The following is a 24841-nucleotide window of genomic DNA, read 5'->3' as shown; positions in this document are numbered from 1 at the left end:
CAAGTGGGAATGTACAGTCATTCTTTTTCCTCTACTTTATCTCCTTCACTTATTGGGAGAATAAAGTGTATATTCCTAAAGAAAGAAAAATGGGATTTAAATGTATATAGCTTGTGGTTGTTCGATTGATACTATCTTATGAAAAATCCTCCTACTTTCATATAAACTTTTTATTTTAATTTTGGCTTTTTCCTTCCTGCCTGGATCTGCTCGCCCATTTCAGCAAGAACAAGGACAAAAAGTAGGTTTGTTTGCCATGATCTCTGCCTCTCTTTCTATCTAACCTCTGTTCTGCAGCTTCTTCTGTCTTAGATGGGCAGAAACTGGAGCAGCACTTGCAAATAAAATTCTGTTAGCTTCATCACTATCAGCACACAAAGGGATTCAATAGATGAGAACTCTTCTGCCATATTTTTAAGGACAGCCTAGGTGTAAGGCTGTCTTATGTCCAGTATGTTTCATTTGCATAATAAACCTTCATATTTATAGGGCACAATAAAAAGACAAGGCATAATCTGAAGAGCATATAGCTGTTCTTGTTTTGGACACAATGAATGAGTTCTGGATTGAAATTACTCAAGTGTCATTGAGCCTGCTAAATGACCAAGTCACAAAAGAAACTGTTTTCTTTTTCAAATCCACTCTCCTCTGAAATTTTGATGTTTGTTTTAATTTGATCTAGTTTGCATAACTACCTTTATCTGATTATCAATTCAACTTGTGCAATTCACCCCTAGTCTGTATGTCTGTCTCTCTGTCTACCTACATATCTACCTACCTACCTACCCTATCTAAATTTATTTATGGGCACATTTCCTTACAAATGGATAGTGGGATTTTTCTCAACTTTGTACAATACAATAGCAGAGTCAGTTTTAATTGATGGGCTGCTTGAACCCATTACCATTCCAAATGCCTTCTCCATCCCCAGTAACATCACACTAGATCAAATGGCTCTTTTTCTAAAATTTGATCTAGGAGGTCAAGAGAGGACAATGTGATTATGACTGCTCCATTCTACATCTTGACAGGAGGTAAAAGAGGTAACCCTTGGACTAGTATTTCCCAAGCATTTTCTCCAGGCAAAAGTCCCATGCATAAAGGGGAAGGGCCATCTGTCTCTATAAGTTTAATATGGACAGGCTGCAGTTGGTAAACTTTTTCTGTTCCCAAGGTCACTGTAAGGCAAGCATTCTGCACTCAAAGCAGGTTCAAGATCAAACCTTTATCCATTTAACCCCACATTGTTCATTCTAACTGGCAATGGCTTTCCAGGAAGGAGATCTTTCCTATCACCTTAATTTTCTCTGAACTATGGATTAAACTTGGGGATGCTTGTTCCACCCCAAGCAGTGGTTGATTCATAAACTACCCAGAAAAAAATCAGACAGTTATTTCTTAGCTTAGAAACCTATGAACCAGCCCTAAGATTTGATCCCTCCCTTGGCTCTGGCTCTGAGATGGATGATCTTTACACGATAATTCCTTCACCTCAAAAAAATTATTGCCATTAGAAAGGCAGATTTAGCTGTGAATAATTCATTTACAAGCTGTAATCAGACCCATGCCTAGAATTCATCTGGAATTCAGGCAGAAGTGGCAATTGGCAGCTTTGTGGCTCTTTTTTCACCAAGCATGAATCCTGAGCCCAGGTTAGATTTTTTAAAAAATTAATTTGTACATTCTGAACATCAGTTCAGGAATAATGGAGCAAAATGGCAGAAGCCCAGAGATCTAAAAAGTGATGGCTCCCAAACTAAGTTACTAAATCACAGAAACTTCTAAGACCATGATTTGGGGACCTGAGGGGAGAAAAAAAATGCTGGGAATAACTGGAATGGCTGCCATTCAGCACCTGCCAAGCTGTCTCAGGTGTTCTTATCCAATATTCATGAAGGGGATGGTATCAGTTCCCTGCTAACACAGCTGGCTTCCTATCTGCGCCATTCCTTCCCCTCCGTGCTGTTATTTTTGGTGGTGGCAGAAAATGGAGGGCAACAGGGCCTGAGTTTAATGGCGCAAGTGTCCTAAAATGGTGTAGGAGCAGGCAATGGATCAGGAACCCTTTTCCCCACCCCAGTAACTTCCTGCCCCAAAGTCTCCTCTCAAACTGCCCACCCACCCTCTCCTGTGATTGTAATTGTGAGATACAGGTAAAGAAGTCTGAGTCTGCCTTATCTGGAACAGGTAAGTGGTTGCTTTGATTTCCTAATCTCTGAAAAGTGTGTAGAAGTGTTTCTGCTATGAATGTGTTGGAGAGTGTCTATTGGCATGTCTGAGATGCCACTCTACAACAGGATCATAAGAAAGTGTACTTGCATGGGGGAGTTGCATTTTATATTATTACAGATTGGGTGGGAAACAAAGGATATGCACAAGGCACCATTTAAAAAGAATGATCTCCTTGAGAGTGCTTAGTTGATCTTGCTGTTCCAAAGAGTGCTACATTTTGTTCAGTAAGACCCCAGCATGATAGGACCAAAATCTAGGATAGTTTCCTATGATGCTAGATATATACTTTATCTGCAGTAAAGTCTACTCCTGCTGAAAAAACGACTGATGGGCAGTTGGCTGATACACCCACTGAGGTGACTGTGTCACTTCAGGAATGCACATAATGGCTATTTTGCCCCCCCCCCCTTTTCATTCTCCCTGTGTATAGAAGATAATGCCTGGATGACAAATGTTTGAACATGGTCTTAATAATGACCACTGTAATACCAGAGTTTTCCAAATTTAGTTTTTACCTTTGTGAGGATTCCAGGAGTAGATTGTAATTGTAATCTGTCTGGAGCTTTCCAGATATCGCCTTCTCCATTTAGCCCATGGGAGTTGAGTAAGAGGACCTCCCCAGTGTGTGTAAATGTAAGAGGAGAGTTTTATTATTCCTTTTAATAGATGTTGTCCAATAACTTGAGATTGAAAATATCTGACTCAGGTGATGATCTGCCTTCCCCCAACTGCTCTGCCCCTGGAATCCCATCGTACCTTCCCATTCTTCCATTTCATTTAGCAGAGCTCCTTGCTGCTCACCCAGCTGCATCCCCCCCTGCCCTCCCCTTCACCTCCACTGCATTCAAGCAGATGGTCCCCTTCCATGTTCTCACATTTCAAAGGAATGTCAATAATTAATTAATTAATTAATTAATTAGCATTTCATTATGTACCAGCTGGCTGCCTTAGGACAGCTCTTGAAAATTGCTGAATGTACTAATAGAATCCCCAAAAACCAGTCATATGCCTCCCTGCTGTTCCTTATCCCTGTTAAGTTTTAGAAGACCTACCTGATGCCACTTTTTCTATGAAGCTTTTGATTTAATTCCAGATGGCACATTTCATTGTGAAAAGTCCCATTAGGTTTAGTAGGTTTTCTTCAAAAAAAATGAGGCTATGAGAAGGTCCAAGGCTAAACATGAATTCATTCTGTTTTCACATTTCCTATGTCCTTGCTTTTCTCTCCCCTTTTCTTTTGTACTCAGCTGTTGAGAGTGTCGACTCCTTCGGGGAGAGATCAGCCTTGTTTGTCATTTGTACAGATGACATGTATATGGACCCCATTGCATAAAAAAGAATGCACTTGTTGGGGGGGCATTATTTTGGGTAGTCAAGGAACACAGTGGATAGAGCAGTGACTTCAGAACAAATAGATCAGGGTCATTTGTGTGTGTGATTTATTTCATTGGCATTTGGGTATTTGTTTTGTTGGTTTACTTTTTCTGACATTTTAGGCATACTAAGCCAAAGGTTTAGTCAAGTGAATTGTTTAGAACTGAGCACTTTTTGGTGGCATGGTCATGCAAGGCTGTTGGAGCTGTGACAACAGCAACAAAAATGACAACAAAACAGGAGGAGAAATGGGGGGTTACAGATAACCTGCAGACTGTCAGTCCTTGGTATAAACAAGAGTTCCTTTTCATAGAATCCTAGAATGGAAGGAAAGCAATTAGTCCAATCCCCTGCATAATGCAGTAATCTACTGTTACAGCATCCCCAACAGATCCAACTCCTGCTTGAACACTCTAGTGAAGGGGAGTATATTTCTTTCCAAGGCAGTCTGTTCCATAGTTAAACAATTCTTACTGTTAGGTTTTTTTTTTTCAGATGTCCAACCAAAATCTACTTTCTTGTAACTTAAAACCATTGTTTCATTTCCCCTTTCTTTCCCAGCAAGGTTGGCACGGGTGATGTATGCTATGGCCAACATAGTTAGAAGGCAGCACACTGGGGAAGCTTGACTTAAAATAATAATCAAACAATGTCTTAGAATTTCTACAATGTCTCTCTCCCCCCTACCTCCACAGCCAATTTCACAGCTTTCCTAATTTTGCTGACAACTGGAACTGTCTGTTTTCCAAAAGCATTAGACTGATTTTCTCCAGTGATTTACAGGGCCTCTTTTGTGGTCACCTGATCCCCAGAATTAATGAGGCTAAAACATTTATTCCATTTTTTGGCATTTTGGGAGTTGGAAGAGTTAAAGAGCAAAACAAGTGCCTTAAGCCTTAAAACCTCCTCAGATCATCCTCAAATCAACTCCACTTTGGATCCTGGCTTTCCCCCACCTTTAGAGTATGGTCATTGACATACCACAGAAAATCTAATGTGAGTTCCTCAGCCCAACAGAAGATTGGAGTAGAAGATTGTTTGAAAGTATTATAGTTTGTGTTATCCAAGGTTGCAGGTTCTGTTGTAGGAAAGAGGATATGGGGTGACAGATTTGCAAGCATAAAGCATAAGAGCTTTTGCGGATGCCTGCACATTTCAAGAGGCCAAGATGCAGCTGGTGAAGGGGTGGAAAACAATAGCTAAAGTTCCAATAGAAGAGAATATCTGTAGCTCAGGGTTGAACTGTGGAGTCCTTGGTGCTCTCTGAGCTTGGTTGTTTGCTTGCAGACATTTCATTACCCAACTAGGTAACGTCATCAGTGCAAGTGTGAGTGGGGTTTGCTCCCTGTTTATATAGTTAACTACCAGGGAGTAAACCACACCCTCACCTACACTGGCAAGGCAAGCTACTGTATATAAACAGGGAGCAAACCCCACTCATACTTGCACTGATGATCTTACCTAGTCAGATAATGAAACGTCTGCAAGAAAACAGCCAAGCTCAGAGAGCACCAAGGACTTCACAGTGGCTAAAGTGCAGGAAGATTCATGCTAATACAAATTTGAATAATGACCTTCCACTTGAAGCTCTGGGTATGGACATGGCAGAGGTGTGAAAGTTACCAGTTCCAACACATGTATGGCATGCTGAGAGAACAGCCATTGTATATCTTGTGAAACTGTTGGATAAAAATTTCTCATAGAATATCAAATACTTTTATATTTTCTTGATTCAACTTTTCAGTGGTTCATCCTGAACTGCAACAAATTCTAAGTAGGAGTAATGCATTTACTGATATTTTTCTCTTGTTTCCTTCCCCTCACTATTTCCTTTGTCTTTCTCCTCAGTTTGTCTCTCAACTGCTTCTTGGAGAAGGGTCCTGCCTTTTTTGCTTATGTTCTGGGATGGCACAATGATGTTCATAATGCATCTGCTTTGCTTACAGAGCTGGGAAAGGAGTCTTTTCAGCCATGAAGTTGGGCAAAGCACGTCCCTCAAAAGATGATCATCATCGAAAGCAAGGTATGCATATGCACACAAACTGAACTTCAATCAAACCAGTGGATTACTATAATCTTGTTGTACCCTGAGACTGCAAGTTTGCAGATTTCAGACTAAATTCAAGAGAAAGATACCTTTTGAATTCAAATATCTCTCTCTGCCTTAATTTAATCCTAGGAAAGCCAATTTTTTATATTTACTTGTTTACTGATTGATTGGTTGATTTACAATATATGTAGCTTACTTCAACCAAAAAGGACTTTGGGCAGGGTACAATGAATCCTACACAAAAAAGGGAAAAAAGCAACATATAGTTATCAAAATTGAGCACTTTTAGGTGCTCAATATCTTAAACTCCCCTAAGGGCCAGAACACTGCTTTGGTTAATTTACAAAATGCCAATAGGATAGGGGCCATGTGTACCTCTGGGAGAGAGTGTTCCATAGAATGAGACTGCCACTGAGAAAGTCTGTTGCGTGGTCCAGACTCATATATCTTTTGAGGTGAGAAGACTCTTCCATCTATGTATCAAAATTTCCATTCATGGTCACATGTCCTGCTGCCTCCACACTTCTGTGAGAAAATGGAACTAATAGCTTTGAATAAACAAAATAATCTAGATCAGCTTTCCCTAACTTTGGAATCCTCCAGAAGGATGAATTTTCACCCATGGGCTTGCTAGACAGAGAATTCTGAGAGCTGAAGCTCATCTATCTGGAGGATCCAGTTTGGAGAATGGTATCCTTTTTGGTAGACTGTCATGGACTCAGTCAGAAGAGCTTGCCCTACATCTTTAGGTTTCTCTCACCCTTCTTTAGAGGGTGAGCAAAGTATCAGACTTAAAGTTTCATGGCAGTCACTCAAACTAAGTGTTTTAACTATGACTGTCTTTCCTGGGAAGATCAACCAGCCATCTTGGAAGCAGAAGATCTGGACCGTAAAGCAATACGGCTTGGAGGTGGCCTGGATCCAGATGCCATCTCCCTGGCATCAGTCACAGCTGTGACCACCAATGTGTCTAATAAGAGGTGAGGAGAAGTACAAGACCACTCAGAAAGTGGAGACCAGCCTACACGTGTCAGAATCAGATGCTCCACTTTTTTTTTGATAAATTGGTAGGAATTTGGAACTTTGAGAACATATTTTGGGTATCCTCATAAAATGGGTATTATGAGGAAAAGGCTTCCCTATCACAAAAATAATTGAGATGATAATCTGGCCAGTCACAAAGTACCCATTTGCCAGAACAGAGATTGCTGAGGATGTTTCACAGTGTCCTCTCTAGGTTCCTACCCAAGGATGTGCTCTGTCACCTGAAGTACCTTTGCTTTTTTTCTGAGCCAACGGGCATACTTTCACATGAATTACTAGGCTGCAGTCATCCACCTTTTTTGTTTTCTATGAAGAGTCCAAAGGCATTCCTGTAAATCAAGATGATGCTAGAGGCTGGTACTTTGTGGCATGTCAGTTCCCCTAATTCCTTTTTTCAAATTAGAAGAATCTTAACAGCAACAAAAAGGTTAGGTGGGAGCCTACAGGTGGTAAAAGAGGTTGCCAACTTTTATGTACCTCAGCACTATCAGGAATATTTCTCAACTGGTTTGGAATTGGTATATCTAATAAAACATTGCAGCTTAATGTTAGAGATTGTGATGGAGGAACTGATGGGTGGAGGTAGTCAAAGGTATCCTTTTTGGTAGACTGTCATGGACTCAGTCCGAAGAAAGAGCACAACACTGAGGAGAAGAACCAAGCTTTATTGCAACAATCATTGGGGTGCCTGATTTACAAGAAAAAGGGACCTCAAACAATAGAAAAGCAAAGATTTTTTTTATAGAAGTTGAGGGCTACCAGGTGGGAAATCCTAGGAATCTGCTTTGCTGGCTAGTTTGGGGAAACTAGGCAAATCCTTGTCTATGTACCTGGGGCTAGTTCTATTGTTAGGCAAAACAGGTCCTTCAGGAGGGCAGGAGAGCTGGGGAAGTCCATTCTGAAGGAGATGGAATGTTGAGGCCATCAGCTGATGGAGGATAGCATTGGGGTTTCTCTAGGTTGCAATTCCCTTGTAAGGGTTACCCTTCGGCTGCCCTGTTTGCTGGTGAGGAGGCTTCTATTCTTTGGGTTAGATGGGATGCAGGGGGACTTTGTCTGGAGCAGGGAGGGTCGGTTTGGGTCTGATGGGATTAGGTGAAGAGAGGAACAGGGTTCTGACCCTGGTCATATCTAAAAGACAGAGAGGAAAAGGGTGCAACTTCCATTTTGTTTGCTACGTTTATTTTCTGCACTACAAGATAAAATAGAGCCTCTTTAGCATAGTTGTCCCATATGAACCACAATGATGAAACAATAAAACATGCATTGCAACATCACAACACAAATCACAGACTTTTATATCGTATCCCAATTTTGGACACAAGTACATAAGTCATGGGGCTTGCATTGTGACATCACAATGCACATTTTGTCACTTGTGACAAAATGTGCATTGTGATATAGGATATAGAATATAGTCCTGTAGAGGACTACATTCTATATCCTATATTTTTTTCTGTAGCTCAATAGCAGAGCATGGACTTTACATGCAAAAGATTCAGGAAAGGCAGGAAAAACTCCCGTCTGAAAATTTGAAACAGGCAGTGCCAGTCAGTCTAAATAATACTGGGCTACATGTATGGTGATTTCTTTCATCCGGTGTGGGTTGTGTATTGAGTTGTGCAATTGAAACAAACTGAATTTGATACAGACTGCATCTGGTGCAAGAGCAACCATAATTGTGTTAATGGGGAATTTCCAGTCCATCCCTGTTTTTCCCTTGACTGTTCAGAAGAGTTCCCCAGTGTGAGTGGAGGGACCTGGCAATCTTCCTTCCACTCACTAATACATTTCTTCAGCAAAAAATTATTCGAAAAGGATTAAAATATATAAGAAAGAATGAGAAATGTGGCACTTAACATTCGACACAAAATATTAACCTATTAAAATATTGTATATAACCTTTCCTAAAGGATCAAAGTGACTCATCAGTCATATTACTGACTGTGGCTGGTGTTAGGGCTTTTGCCTGGTTTACACATAATACTAAACTATAAGCCATCATTTGCAAGCCACCATAGACAGATTCACATGTTGTGCTAGCCCACAACAAAACCAACTACATGTTGCATAGAATATAAGCAATGGGCTAAATATGATGTTATTATTATTTAGTTGTTGTTGTTGTTATCTTTCACTATTATCACTGTCTTTTTAAGATCCAAGCCAGATATTAAAATGGAGCCCAGTGCAGGAAGACCAATGGACTACCAGGTAAGATGTTTCTAGTCTCTCATTTGCGCTATGGAAGTAATGTAGGAGCTAAAAGTCTCCACCACCACAGTCCTTCTCCAGATAACCATCATCATGAATATCTATTCACCCTTAGTGCCACCTTTCATGAACTCATGCTCTCCCTTGCCTCTTACCTGCTCCTGAGCAAGCATGTCCCAAAATATGAATTGTTGTAGGCACATCAGGTGGGGGAAGGTGATCTTAGTGTAATTAGCATGACTCAGAAGTAGGCTGTGCTACTGCAGCATGCTTAACCCATGCTCAATAGATCCATGATTGATTGATTTAATTAATTAATTAATTCAATTGCTTTGGTTCACACAATACTCTGAAGCATAAACTAGCCAACCAAATAACATAGTGTATTGTGGGAATCCAGCCATATTCTCCATTCTGCTGCTAGGTCCATTATTATACCTCTTCCTGTCAACTGATGCTTGGTAACAGAAATCTCCTTTCAAGATGCTGCAGATTGACACAACTTTCTGGCTTTTGCACAGGACCCATAGGTAGCATGCAGCTCCTTTTAGAAAAGAAATGAGAAGAGAGAAAGTAGAAGGATGATGTTGAGCCCTTGAGAATGAATCTAACAATGTGCTGTCTTCTCTCACCAGGTCAGCATCACAGTAATTGAAGCGCGGCAGCTGGTGGGACTCAACATGGATCCTGTGGTGTGTGTGGAGGTGGGAGATGAGAAGAAGTACACATCCATGAAGGAATCAACTAATTGCCCCTACTATAATGAGGTTAGCTTGGTAAAATTATTTTTCTTTAATTTTCATTCTCAGATTATGATGATATTTACATGCTTTTTCATTGCTAAAAAGTACCATGAACATTTATTTAGCCTTGCCATTTTTTCTGAGAAAAAGCCTAGGGATGCCTTGACATAGGGGTTATTTATGTTTTTCCCAAATTAGCATTCCCTATCCCTAGATTTGTTCTACTACAGCTTCTAGAATGTGTAGTCCACAACACCAGATGAGAAAGGCTAAACTAAATTGCCAATGGCCATGGTTTTTTTTGAGAAGATGGAACTGTAATCAAATATATCTGGAGAGAACAAAATAATGTACTATTTTCATTTGCTTTTTTATAACTGATCTTCTTACTATGAGTGACATCTGGTGACCCTTTTATCTCTCTCTCTTTTTTTTATTTCAGTATTTTGTCTTTGACTTTCACATTCCCCCAGATGTCATGTTTGACAAAATCATCAAATTATCGGTGAGCAACATTTACCACTCAGTTCACTTTCTCAGTTGGAATATTCTCGGAAATATGGCTGAAGAAGAAAGTATTTTCACCTTGGAAGATGACAACCTGAGATGCAGCTAGAGGAGATACAGATAAATAATGGGGAACTTACCTCTTTTTCTTTTGGGAGAAAGAGCTGATAAAAGTAAAATCTTCTTTGAGCTGAGCTTGAAACTTGGTGACTTCATCTCACTTTGTTGGCACCAACATAAATATAGTTTGCCATTGCCTTTTACTGGCATTGCCTTTCAACTTGCCAATCTAATTTACAACTCTGGTATTCCCTGGAGAACTCCCATCCAGGTACCTATAATCCCACCCACAATTTCTTTTGTTATTTCTCTATGATACCCATCTCTGGTGATGCCTCTGTTACAACTGATTCCTGGTTCCACAGCTCTCAGCTATGTTTCTCCAGGCCATTTCTATATGGGGAGGGACATGATTTAAGGAAGTACAATTTCTTGGCACTTAGGAAGTTTCTAGCACCATTCCGGGCATCTCCTGTTCATAGGATCCAGTTACAAGTGATGGGAGAGCTATTGCTCCAGGAGATCCTGCAGAGCTGCTGTCAGTCTGACTAAGCAATCCTGAATTAAATGGATTTGGTTAAAATCAACTTCTTGGCTGGGTGCTTAGGACCATACAATGGACCAGCCTGGGATTGTTCAGCTGATTGTACAGCAAGGATGGGTAAATTGGAGCCTTTGGTCCCCAGTGTGCTTCCAAGCCCCATTTTTTATGTACTCCCACATAGCATGCCCCAAATTGTGCAGCAAAATGCCAAAAAAAACAGCAATGAGATTTCCTGCCTATTTAAATAGAAAACTGTTAAATATATGGTGTATCAAGTATCTAGTATGCTTAACACAGCTATAAAAGTATAAATTCCTCTCAGTCCCTACAAAAATGGGAAAAGAAGAAGCTGAAAGTTCTGCCTAATCTGGCAGAGTCACTACATCCCTGCCCTTAATTATGTACTAATTAAATTTGCATCCTGCCTTTCTGTTCATTCAACACTTAAGACAGTTTACAAGTAGAATACAATTTATAAAACATAAAAATAGAAACCATGCAATTAAAATCAGAGGCCACTTCAAAAAGAAGTGTTACAAATGCAGGCCTAGCCTTCACAAGATGGACTGATCCAACATGCAGAATATGGATTTTCCCCTTTTCACTTATATGTTGCACTGTGACTGTGGATGCTCTGCACTTCAAAGATCCTTTCTGTTATTTTAAAAGTATATATTTATATGCTATGTTATAACCATGTTCTCAGGTAGCATGCAAAGAAGATGGGGGGAGGGGATTTAGCAAAGAATATAACAAGGTAAAACCACAGGCTTAATGCAACACATTTATAACATACCATATAATTAAAGGTATGAGCTGTTCCCTGCATTTTCAACCTCCTTCCCATCTGGTGCCAGGCCTTTATGATTTAAAGTGATTTTGGGGGAAAAGCCCATCTAAAACAGCTAACTTTCCTTGAACTTCACATGTAAAGGCTGCACAGGCATCCCCAAGGGTGTGGAAAAGTCAAGATGGTGGTTGGGACTGTATAATCGAAGCTCTGCCCTCATTTGCATGCTGTTAATGTTCACATGTAAGAAGAGGCAGGGCTTCAGTTGTGTGGTTGTGGTTGCCATCTTGACTTTTTTGACACATATGCACACACACCCCACAGACACTCCTGGTAGAATGGCTGAAGTATTCATCTACTTAACGTCACATTTTTGAATGGTTACATTTTTATCCCCTGAGGATGCACGGCTGTCTTGAAAGTTTAGTGGAAATAGCAGGCTGAAATTATTGCACTCAAATGACAAATCTTTTCAGTAAGATATGTGCAGCTTCAGCATCCCTGCTCCTTCCCTGAGATTAGGAAAAACAGAATAAATGATAAAGAAGCAAAGGGAATGCAGCACATATGGAAATGTGTGCATTTGCTTAATTTGAATAATTAAAAAAAATAGAATCAGAGAAAGTATCTTTTTGGTAGCCTGGAATTCATGCAGCCTTGGGCTTGTTACCATTTCACAGCTGTAATACATCTTTATATTTACATTAACAGGCATGTGTTTTAATGTATCTTATATTTCTCAACTGCATATACTTTATTTTATATTATTTACTTAAGTTTTGAACACCTGGCAGTGGACAGTGTAAATAAACAAGGAATTAGAATAGAATAGAATAGAATAGAATAGAATAGAATAGAATAGAATAGAATAGAATAGAATAGAATGCATCTAAAGTAGAGAAAAGCTAGAAGAAAAGAGAAAATAAATATATAATCCCAACCACAGTTACCTTACCTAGCCACATAACCTTATTTTTATATAAAACAGAAACTAAAATTTTACCATCCATCATTAGAGGGTGTTAAATAATGTAGAAATTCCGTTTAAGAGATACTCAGAGGCTCGGAAAAATAAGGGTCTTTACTTTGTGAGGATTGGGGCCTTGAGGCAGAGGCAGAGAAATCACCCCCTGGAAGAGCATTCCAGAGACTGCTGCTGAATCCAAGGCACATTTCTTGGCAATCGTGTGGTCCTCTGTGCCTGAAATTACCTCTGCTTTGTTAACCTTTAGGTGATTCACTCCAAGAACATCCTGCGCAGTGGAACCTTGGTGGGTTCTTTCAAAATGGATGTGGGAACCGTTTACACTCAGCCAGGTGTGTAGTGGAAACATTTGTGTGTGTGTGTGTGTGTGGAAGAAAGGGTTGCATGAGAGAAAACCTCCTGCTCTTTCTGGTCTTTAAAATTTTGCTTTGGAGGCACTTCATTTCAAGAACTCATTTCCATACAATTTCCCAGGAGCTATTAAGCATCCAGTTCCTGCCAACAATATTACTAGATTCAGCTGCCTTTAATTTAGCCTCTCACCATCATCCCAGCTGGCTGTGAGACCACAGCAAACCTTGAGGTCTTTGTCTTCCTCCAGCGGTGCTCTAGATGTCTCTTAACCCTCTTCCAAACCCTCAGCTCCTCCATAAACTATGGTGAGTGTCAGGTTCGATGGGGCAAGAGAGGTTGCACAGGTGCGATCCTGTCCAAGGCCCCAGCTGCCTCCCTATTCCAGGCGGCAGCCAGGGCCTCTGCTGGACCGTGCAGCAGATCCCCAGGTATAACCCCCAGCTCCCTCTGAAACCCTGCTGGGTCCATCAGTTGCCGGGGGCAGACCAATCGAATGGGTCCAGCCTCCCTGCAGAGGGGGGTGGCACAAGAGAATCTCAGGGCCACCAGGGCATGATCTGACCATCACAATGGGGACAGCTGTAACTCTCCCTTCAGATCACATTGCCACTGCTCCAACAAGAAAACCAAATCCTGGGTGAGGCCACTGTCTCGAGTCCGGACTCGAATCATCTGGGACAGGTCCATGGCTGCCATGGTAGCCATGAACTCCCAAGCTGCCTCCAAGGCACATCTCAGGGATGGCAGGTTGAAAACCATAAGACTGGAGAACTCCATCGCCAACCCCGAGATGGCCTCCAGAAGCTCAGGCAGGGCGGTTGCTACCCAGCAGGGAGGCTTGGACAGCAGCAACACTCCCAACTGTTCTCGGGAACCCAACTTGAAAAACAGGGTCTCACACCCCACCACTTGTGGAGCAGAGCCCCTGAAGGCCACTAGAGAATCTCGGATGACAACTGCCACCCCTCCTCCCCTGCCCTAGCAGCTCAGTTGGTGCCAAACCGTAAACCTGGCCAGGCACATTTCTGAAAGCGGGCACCCCCTCTTTGGGGCCCAGCCAGGTCTCGGTATTACACGCCAGGTCTGCCCCCTCCTCAGTGATCAAGCCACTTATGAGGGGGGTTTTGTTGTTGACTGACCTGTCGTTAAGCAGCAGCAGTCGGAGACCAGGGCCCCTATGAATCTGCTGGCTAGGGCCTGGGTCTGAGCACAGAGGGCCAGAACACGCCACTGGTAACAAACACCGAGGGCATCTTCCCCAAAGATGGCCCGCCCTCCGGCTCCCACCATAGCATCCACTGCTATGATAATATGATAATGAGATGAAGAAATTTAGGTGACACACCTTAAACTCTCACCCCACAAATTAGTTACTTAGTGTCTGGGTTAACATATATTAAACAATGATAAGCTAAATTTTAATTTGTTGAATAATCCACAGTTGGCTGGGTTCACCCAACTTGCTATACACAAACCAAACCATCCACTTTATAGCTTAGTGCAATGTGTGAACCCAGGCAGTGGATTCTTATTCTGTACTCAGACAATCACATGATTAGAGCATTTGGTCCCTACAAAGAATTTCTGTGTTGTGCAAATGCAGGGCCACCATACCTGGGTTGCAAAAATCCAGGATGACAACAGAATGGCAGCAGAGTTAGTCTTCTGTATCTTTTTGGCTGCCCTCTAGGGGGCATTCATATTTTTGCAGCCCAGGTGCGATAAGTGTAGCAACTTAAACCGGATCCCTGGAAGAACACAACAGAACTTCCAGCTAGTGTGTTCAGATCCATTGTGTCTCCGCTCCTTTCAGACCAAGTCATTCCAAACTGGAATTCAGTATGTGATATCCTAAGAAGCAGGTGCTTATAGAGGAGATGTGGCGATGGCAAAGCTTGACTGAATCCTGTTTTCCTCACTTGAAGAAGTCGTTGCATAAGAACTTCCACCACCGCTGTTATTTCCAAAAGCTCTGCTGAACAGAAATTTATATCAGTGATTGTTTTATATCAGTCTATTAAAAGACAGAAAATTCTGATCAAGCCATTAAAATTGAGTTTATTTGGGCCAATACCTTTAAGTAGATGATTTTAGAATATGGTTGATTTATCTCAGTCTGTCATATTGGTAGCTCAGCAACAGATGAACATAATCATATTAGATACATCTTTGTGGTTTGAAACAGAACTTGGACTAATATAAAATATTACATTTTATATAATATTGGGCAAAGGAGATAATATTAAGACACCACAATAGTATTCTATATTTTAACTTGTGGCCCACCATATTTATATTTACTTGTTGTTATTTTGTCATTCATCAGAATGACAACAGCAGCATTTCAGTGACATGCCGCAAGCAACAACAACTTGAGTTGTATGTGTGATGTCACAATGCTCATAGAAAATGGGTGGACTTACATTGTGATGCTGCTTGCATCATTCTGACCCTCCTTGTCCCCACCCTGTGGACACTGCTGTCCTCTGTAGTCCTGTTTCATTACTTTTCAAAGTAAATGCTATTCAAATAAGGTGTTAATCTTGCCAATAAGGCTCTAGCTTATTCATAGTCCTCTCTTCCCCTTTGCTTGCAGAGCATCAGTTCTACCACAAGTGGGCCATCCTGTCTGACCCTGAGGACATCACGGCTGGGCTGAAAGGCTACGTAAAGGTTGACATTGCAGTGGTGGGCAAAGGAGATAATATTAAGACACCACACAAAGCTAATGAGACAGACGAGGATGATATTGAAGGGTGAGGAGAAGGAGCTGCTGGGCAGGGTTGGTTTTGCCCATGGCATCAAACAGTCATAATTTCTTTCAGGGCCAAGGGTAAGAAGATAACATGACATCACCAGTAGACATGGGGTGGGCTTACTGTTTCATTTCCCATTTTTGTTTCAGGGGGATTTTTGAGGTTTACAAATGCAGTAAGGCTGTTGGAAGCTTAACACCTGGTTTTTTTAAAATTCCTCACCAAAACTGCCAAAAAACTTTGGTGGCTGTCACTGCAATTGCATTAATACCGATCATGCAGAGAGGGCATGTTGTGGACCCTGTCGGTAAGAGAATTCCGTCTGGCAGGGTCCAGGAGATGGGCCTTCTCTGCAGTAGCTCCTGCCCTCTGGAACGTCCTACCCCCAGAGGTGAGGTTAGCCCCATTGCTCCTGGCCTTCCAGAGGAATCTGAAGACCTGGCTCTGCCACCTGACTTGGGGCAGGGAGGGGAGTAGTCACGTTTGGGGATGGCTAGTGCCCTAGAGTGCCCTAGAGTGCTCGTCACACACATGGACCGAGTTAGATCATCTGCCACTTGGATTTTATTTTTATTTTTATTGTCTACTAGTAAAAATATATGTATTTTTATATATTGCATTTATATTGTATGCCTATTGTTTTATTGATTATTTTGTTGTAAACCTCCCAGAGTCCCTCTGGTGGGAGGAGATAGGTGGTGACAAATTTGATAAATAAAATAAAAATAAAATACATACATACATGCACACATGTAATCAAGGGAAATCATGCTATTGTGCAACAGTTTGCCACTGAATTTTGGCAGTATGAGCATGAGGAACATCAGTGGCTATCAAAAAGGAACTAGGGGGAAAAGATGTAGCCCATGGGTTATCTGTCTTGTTCTTATACACTTTTGCTCTGTGGTATATAGATAGCCCATCCTGACCCACACCCACTTCCAAGTACATTCTCAACCAGGTGACAGTTTTCCTCTGGCTCCATGATGGAGAAAGGTCACTGGACTGCCTGAAGCACTGCTTTGAATGCATTTTGTATTCTTCATTCTGTCCCTGAAATGTCCACTGTGTCTTGCAGGAACCTCCTGCTTCCAGATGGAGTTCCTTCAGAAAGGCAGTGGGCTCGCTTCTATATTAAGATTTATCGGGCAGAGGGGCTTCCACGCATGAACACTAGCATCATGGCCAATGTGAAGAAAGCCCTCACTGGGGAGAACAAAGACCTGGTGGATCCTTATATCCAGGTGCTTTTTGCAGGACAGAAGGTATGTGATATGTGGTGAGATCTCAATGGATCAGGTCTGACAACCATTCAGCTTTCTTTTATCCTAACATAGGAATGGCCATTTTTAGTGGGTAGCAGAATGTAACTGATTATGGGTCAGGAAGGTTTCATTCAGTCAGAGTACTTTAGAGTAGTCTTTCCCAACCTTATGCTCTCCAGATACATTTAACAATGCTCATGCTGGCTGAGGTATTACGGGAGTTGATCTGACACAAACTAATCACATTGAGTTGTTAAAGGCAGATTTAAATTTAGCCTCTGAATATGTTTTCATCACCTGAGTTTGTGAAATAATTTGCTCCTAAGCTATTAAAACAATACAAGGGAATCTCCATGGGCAAATCTCCCCATCTTCCCAAGGAATTAAGATTGCTAATGGGGAAGTATACCATGGATCTTCCATCATTTTGGAAGTATTAGCATCTGGCTTCCCAGTCTTCCAGCTGCTCTGCAAAAGAAAACCACAAGGTAACTTTGATTAATCTTGCTTAGCTGCTGAATTTTTGCCAGTAATTATTGATTGACCTTAACAAAGCCCCCTGACTGATTTAGGAATGTTTGTATTCCTTCCACTAGAGGTGAATTTGGTTGTAACCTTGATTCTTTTGTCTCCTAAGAAATTATTTAGAATTTTCATGGTTTAATAGTCATGATGGTCATATAGAACCTTCTTGTTCAGAGACATCATACCTCTTCATACCAATTTTGGAGGAGCAACAAAAGGAGAAGGGTGCTTGCATGGTTCCTAGCAGTAAGGATACTGAGGCCCAATCTATCAGATCCTAAATTCTTTCACTCTTATGTCCATGGCTCAGGGAAAAACGTCTGTCCAGAAGAGCAGCTATGAACCTCTTTGGAATGAGCAGATAGTTTTCACAGAGATGTTTCCCCCTCTCTGCAAAAGGATCAAGGTCCAGATCCGTGATTCTGACAAGGTCAATGATATGGCTATTGGGACCCATTTCATTGACTTGAGGAAGATCTCCAATGAAGGTGACAAAGGTATTTGCATCTCCAGCAATGGAAAGGAACTGATACTACTGGGCTTAAAACCTTGGAAGCAAATAGTAAATGATAGGTGTGGGCATACAACAACAGAAATCCAACTCCTCTCTTGAAACCCAAGAGAGAAAAAGATAGCAACGGCTAGAGTAGACAATGATGGAGGAGCATAGCCAGCTAGGAAAGGAGATTGGAAATGTTCTCAAGCTTCCTACCAGATATTAGTGTCATCTGTTGATGCCAGTACTAGAAAAGTTCTGGCAATATGGGTTGCAAATGAACCAACTGAATTGTTAGAAGTTGTTTCAGTATGAACATTTGTCCAATTCTGATTGTCTCTATAAGGTTTCTTGCCCACATTTGGCCCTGCCTGGGTAAACATGTATGGGTCCACCCGCAACTATACCCTGATGGATGAGCACCAGGACTTGAATGAAGGCCTGGGTGAAGGGGTCTCCTTCCGAGCCCGTCTGCTCCTTGGTCTAGCAGTGGAGATCTTGGATACCAGCAACCCTGACATCACCAGTTCCACAGAAGTTCAAGTTGAATTGGCAACACCTGTCGCAGATGTATGTTTCCTACATTGTAACAACTATAGTATCTTACAATCTCAGGGTGTTGCACAATCACATTTAGTGGAGAAACCTCCCTTCAGTGGACTTTAGTCCATTCTTTATTGCACATAGCTCTGTTTTACAGTGTGAACCAAGTACTGTCATATTGAGGAAGATCAAAGAAAACAACAGTTGTGTTTCAGCAGTGTGGCCAAGAGGGGTTCTATGTCTGGGGGCTCCAGTTTCTATTCCTCTCAGTGCACAGACCTAAACTCATTTATTCTGGTAAAAAACCAAAATAATTCACTGCCAAATTGCATGTTTTGTGTATACAAATCCCTGGTACATTCCCAGCGCCACCAAGTAAGAAAAGGGCTGAGGAAGCCTGGCTAGGTAATCTTTTGGAGCTGGTGAACTCCTCTAAAAAGTTGAGAAGTTGTTATGGATACTCCCATGAAATGTCTGCCATGGAGGAACTTATTTCTGCACAATACTGTATGTCTCCCAAGGTGGACATAATTGCTAGCTTCAAGAAAAGTGGCGGGCACCAAAGAAATTATTTGCAGGCATATTGCTGCCCCTGGTAACATGTTTTCTACCTATGATATTGACCAATGATCTAAATAAATATATCACAACTCATTTCCATGAGTTGCAATCCTTCACCATAGTCATAAAAACAGCTGCGTTTATATCCCATCCCATCCCACCCACAGAGCTGCACAGGCAAGATGGAGGAGCTCTTTCTCTTTGGATCCTTCCTGGAGGCCACCATGATTGACAGGAAGAATGGAGACAAGCCAATCAATTTTGAGGTCACAATAGGTTTGTACTGAAGGAATTTTGTTTGGGATGTGGGTTAAGGAGGGAGATTTGCCTTCTGTGATGCCATGCATGCAGAACTAAAAGTATGAACTGGTTTTCCAGGAGTTTGAACGATAAGGATGGACTTGCATGATTGCTTTAGTCTGGGAAGTGCTATTTCACTATTGTTAATTCATGATTATTCAGTCTTGTAGACATTCTATTCTAACACATAATGTTTATCAAAATACAGAGCATGTAATAACTATGGTTGCATTTGTTATTACCAAATGGGGTTAGCTGATTAAGAATGAATAATAGAAATTATCACAGAAAATTGCTGAATTCCTAAACTCCTAAAAAGGTTTGCACAGATTTATTCTTAGATTTCATTTTGTAGATATTCTAAAGTTTTGCAAACAGAATTGACCAAAGATGCCTATGCTCAATATATTGTAGTTTCTATGCAACGCACAATCACATCTTTCTCTTTGACCTCCAATAGCCAGAACTTAAGTACAAATACATCTGTGTGCTCGATACACTTTGCATATAAGTAGAAAAGAAGAAAAAAGACTTTTTTTTCAATAGTAATCAGAATTGATTTTATTATGCTTCTACAGGGAGGTCTGCCTGGGGCAGATATTGTATTCCTTTTGTATTTTAAACTTCACGTTGATTATATTTCTAGTACGTTGAGTATCCATAATTCTGTTTACAAATTTTTGTTCTTTCAGCATTGTTTGGTTGAATTTTTATGCATTCTGCCCACAAATACATTTCTGGATGAAATTGTGGTTTATAAAATATGTAAAATGATGAATCCTCACTGACCCCCTCACTTAATATCACGTTATACTTCAACTTTAATTACTAACTTCTTCAAATATTAAAACTGGAGAATGAATGGTAGGGAGAAAGATTTGACTAAATATGCATTATGGCATACATTATTAAAAATTGATATATTCACATGCCACTGTTTCCAATAAGAATTTGTACACATGATTTGACTAACGTTGCTTCAGAATAGGTTGTAGTAATGATGATGGTTGGTTCTTGATATAGGGTTCAAACAGTACTTGAAGTATGATGAATTGTACAGGTGTTTTTGAACTTGCCATAACTTGATTGTTCATGTTATTCTTGAGCTTGAATTTTTGTAACCTACATTTCAGTCTCTCTGAGGCAGCTTGATATAAAAGCTATCCAGATGTGAAGCATAATAAAATATGGATCATTTTCAGCATTGGATAATGACAGGGGAGCATCATCATGAAAATTGTCTTGTACCTGAGAATTGTTTATGTAATATCGGTCTTATTCAGATTTTAGGTTCTGTGTCTCCTCCATTTCCTATCAGCAGACTATACATAACACTAAAACTATGGAATCTCATTCAACAAGCAGTGTTATCCCAAGCACCTATTCCTTGAGTTTTCTGCTTTGTGGCTATACTCACCATACCTAAAATCATCATTCAGCCTCTGGGTAGATTCAAGATATCATGAAAATGATTAGACTAGGCTCAGTGGCTCTGATAAATGGAATAATCTTTCCATTCTCTATCCTTAAGAATGCTAGAGAACCTGATTCCCTTTTCCCCTTTCCAAGGCAATTATGGCAATGAAATTGATGGGATGTCCAGGCCCACCATCAAGAAGAAAAAAGATGGTGAGGATGGCACTGAGGAGGAATCTGAGCTGCTACAGAATGACAGTGATGAGGAGGCCAATATCGATGGGGAATTTTTCTCTGTCTCTACTTCTTCACCCATGAAACCATTCATTACTGACAGGCAAGTGAGCTTAGCCAGTCTTGTTAATATGAAAATACATTTACTTGACAAAGAGGAAGAATGTAGGATTTGGTTGGGTCTTAGGCTACATACTCCTGGATTTCCTTTTCTTTGATTCAGAGATGGGGGCAAATGATACTGCTTTCCCTCGTCTTCAGTACCATGCAGGAGAGCTGGCAAAACCCAAGAGACTTTTGTGCTATGGTACTATTTCATTTACATTTCTTTGGGGAAAAAAAACCACAGAAAGAATCTTCTGGTGTATGCATATCAGAAGGCCATTGTACCCATCTTAGGAAAATTTTGTCCCAGTTTCAAAGCCTACCTCACTGGGTATTAGGGAAAGATGATTACAAAGGAAGAAAGCCCATTCTCATACTGAATGAAAGGATGTCACTCTTTCTCCTGCTGTTAACAGGAACTATTTTCACTTACCATATTTTGACAAGAAGCCTTGTATTTATATCAAGAGTTGGTGGCAGGACCAAAGACGACGTCTGTATAACTCCAATATCATTGACAAGATTGCAGACAAGCTGGTGAGTACTTGCAAAGGAGCCAGGCAGATGAAGGTAAGATGGGGTGAGGTGGGATGAGATGCCTCTGGAATGGCAAGTGCAAATCTCCCACTCTCAACACTGCCTACTGAAAATCACTTCTGATCATTTAGGAAGAAGGCCTCAATGATGTGCATGAGATGATCAAAACTGAAAAACCCCACCCAGAGCGCCGACTCCGTGGAGTTCTGGAGGAACTGAGCAGTGGATGTCTGTAAGTCAGCAAAGGAGACTGGAGATGGTCATGGACCCTGCCTTCCCTCCCAAAGGATTAGGCCCCTTAAGGGTCTTGATTCAAAGAGTCAGTGAGGTTTAACTCCAGTAAAATCAATAATATGTATTATCTTGATTGGTGCTGTTTTTGTAGATTTGAACAATGAACTGTCTCTGAATCTTCTCCATCTTCTCCAAATCATTCCTTCTTGTGAAGGTTCCAATAAAATAGGGATGATCAGCCTCTTTGCAGCTGGAGGAATTTAGTCCATATGGTTAGTTTACATTCTGTGAAACCAGAATTATAAGTGAATGCAGCTTTAAAATTGTGTTAAGCTTATCAACCATGTTAAGATATTTAATTCCCTACTGTAAAATGGTGGGAAAAGGCACCACAGCCATTACTCACTGGATTTCTGCAGGATGATTTTGGAGTGCTACAGAATGGAGCTTGGGGACCTGGTACAACACACAGACTGCTGATGGCCTTTCCCTACAACAGTGTTTCTCAAACTTGGCAACTTGAAGATGTGTGGACTTCAACTCCCAGAGTTCCCCAGCCAACCATGCTCAAGAAACACTGCCCATAATATAGGGAACTTGTGATCCAATGCTTTGAAGAATTAGGATTTCAATAAAACTACATTCACTTCAATAATTTATGGCCAGAGGTTTAATGAGATGTTAATTGGCATATGCCTTTAAGTTGAAAAGAAATATTTATAGGGATTTAAAAGAGAACATGAGCGTATGTTCTTATTGTATTTGTCCACTATATTTGTTTTTTAATCTTTCTTTCTCCTCTCAATCATTCCCTTAACTAACTAACTAACTAACTAACTAACTAACTTCCATCCATCCATCCATCCATCCATCCATCCATCCATCCATATATTTCTATGTTGTTGTTGTTTATTCGTTTAGTCGCTTCCGACTCTTCGTGACTTCATGGACCAGCCCACGCCAGAGCTTCCTGTCGGTCGTCAACACCCCCAGCTCCCCCAGGGACGAGTCCGTCACCTCTAGAATATCATCCATCCATCTTGCCCTTGGTCGGCCCCTCTTCCTTTTGCCTTCCACTCTCCCTAGCATCAGCATCTTCTCCAGGGTGTCCTGTCTTCTCATTATGTGGCCAAAGTATTTCAGTTTTGCCTTTAATATCATTCCCTCAAGTGAGCAGTCTGGCTTTATTTCCTGGAGGATGGACTGGTTTGATCTTCTTGCAGTCCAAGGCACTCTCAGAATTTTCCTCCAACACCACAGTTCAAAAGCATCGATCTTCCTTCGCTCAGCCTTCCTTATGGTCCAGCTCTCACAGCCATATGTTACTACAGGGAACACCATTGCTTTAACTATGCGGACCTTTGTTGTCAGTGTGATGTCTCTGCTCTTAACTATTTTATCGAGATTTGTCATTGCTCTTCTCCCAAGGATTAAGCGTCTTCTGATTTCCTGACTGCAGTCAGCATCTGCAGTAATCTTTGCACCTAGGAATACAAAGTCTTTCACTGCTTCTACATTTTCTCCCTCTATTTGCCAGTTATCAATCAAGCTGGTTGCCATAATCTTGTTTTTTTTTGAGGTTTAGCTGCAAGCCAGCTTTTGCACTTTCTTCTTTCACCTTCATCATAAGGCTCCTCAGTTCCTCTTCACTTTCAGCCATCAAAGTGGTATCATCTGCATATCTGAGATTGTTAATGTTTCTTCCAGAGATTTTAACTCCAGCCTTGGATTCCTCAAGCCCAGCTTGTCGCATGATGTGTTCTGCATACAAGTTGAATAGGTAGGGTGAGAGTATACAGCCCTGCCGTACTCCTTTCCCAATCTTAAACCAGTCCGTTGTTCCGTGGTCTGTTCTTACTGTTGCTACTTGGTCGTTATACAGATTCTTCAGGAGGCAGACAAGATGACTTGGTATCCCCATACCGCTAAGAACTTGCCACAATTTGTTATGGTCCACACAGTCAAAGGCTTTAGAATAGTCAATAAAACAGAAATAGATGTTTTTCTGAAACTCCCTGGCTTTTTCCATTATCCAGCGGATATTGGCAATTTGGTCTCTAGTTCCTCTGCCTTTTCTAAACCCAGCTTGTACATCTGGCAATTCTCGCTCCATGAATTGCTGAAGTCTACCTTGCAGGATCTTGAGCATTACCTTACTGGCATGTGAAATGAGTGCCACTGTTCGATAGTTTGAACATTCTTTAGTGTTTCCCTTTTTTGGTATGGGGATATAAGTTGATTTTTTCCAATCTGATGGCCATTCTTGTGTTTTCCAAATTTGCTGGCATATAGCATGCATTACCTTGACAGCATCATCTTGCAAGATTTTGAACAGTTCAGCTGGGATGCCGTCGTCTCCTGCTGCCTTGTTATTAGCAATGCTTCTTAAGGCCCACTCAACCTCACTCTTCAGGATGTCTGGCTCTAGCTCACTGACCACACCGTCAAAGCTATCCCCGATATTGTTATCCTTCCTATACAGGTCTTCTGTATATTCTTGCCACCTTTTCTTGATCTCTTCTTCTTCTGTTAGGTCCTTGCCATCTTTGTTTTTGATCATACCCATTTTGGCCTGGAATTTACCTCCAATGTTTCTAATTTTCTGGAAGAGGTCTCTTGTCCTTCCTATTCTATTGTCATCTTCCACTTCCGCGCATTGCTTGTTTAAAAATAATTCCTTATCTCTTCTGGCTAACCTCTGGAATTTTGCATTTAATTGGGCATATCTCCCCCTATCACTGTTGCCTTTTGCTTTCCTTCTTTCTTGGGCTACTTCTAGTGTCTCAGCAGACAGCCATTTTGCCTTCTTGGTTTTCTCTTTCTTTGGGATGTATTTTGTTGCCGCCTCCTGAACAATGCTGCCAACTTCTGTCCATAATTCTTCCGGGACCCTATCTACTAAGTCCAGTCCCTTAAATCGATTCCTCACCTCCACTGCATATTCCTTAGGAATATTAGTGAGCTCATATCTA

The 24841-nt window shown here is 41.1% G+C and overlaps 1 protein-coding gene across 1 annotated transcript in view; it reads left to right on the top strand.

Annotated features, from left to right (window-relative positions):
- The window catches only part of OTOF (otoferlin), a 139833-nt gene that overhangs the window by 71113 nt on the left and 43879 nt on the right, over nucleotides 1-24841 (top strand). The window contains exons 6-20 of the mRNA XM_063307776.1: nucleotides 224-241; nucleotides 5553-5629; nucleotides 6510-6636; nucleotides 8860-8914; nucleotides 9550-9681; nucleotides 10100-10162; nucleotides 12791-12875; nucleotides 15494-15653; nucleotides 16732-16918; nucleotides 17754-17940; nucleotides 18286-18509; nucleotides 19211-19319; nucleotides 20913-21096; nucleotides 21515-21635; nucleotides 21767-21867. Coding sequence (XP_063163846.1) covers nucleotides 224-241; nucleotides 5553-5629; nucleotides 6510-6636; nucleotides 8860-8914; nucleotides 9550-9681; nucleotides 10100-10162; nucleotides 12791-12875; nucleotides 15494-15653; nucleotides 16732-16918; nucleotides 17754-17940; nucleotides 18286-18509; nucleotides 19211-19319; nucleotides 20913-21096; nucleotides 21515-21635; nucleotides 21767-21867 — 1830 coding nt within the window. The remainder of the gene's footprint in view (nucleotides 1-223; nucleotides 242-5552; nucleotides 5630-6509; nucleotides 6637-8859; nucleotides 8915-9549; nucleotides 9682-10099; nucleotides 10163-12790; nucleotides 12876-15493; nucleotides 15654-16731; nucleotides 16919-17753; nucleotides 17941-18285; nucleotides 18510-19210; nucleotides 19320-20912; nucleotides 21097-21514; nucleotides 21636-21766; nucleotides 21868-24841) is intronic.

Source organism: Candoia aspera, chromosome 1 (assembly GCF_035149785.1).
Source record: "Candoia aspera isolate rCanAsp1 chromosome 1, rCanAsp1.hap2, whole genome shotgun sequence".
In the NCBI taxonomy this organism is placed as follows: domain Eukaryota; kingdom Metazoa; phylum Chordata; class Lepidosauria; order Squamata; family Boidae; genus Candoia; species Candoia aspera.
This window is presented reverse-complemented; position numbering and strand designations above follow the sequence as displayed.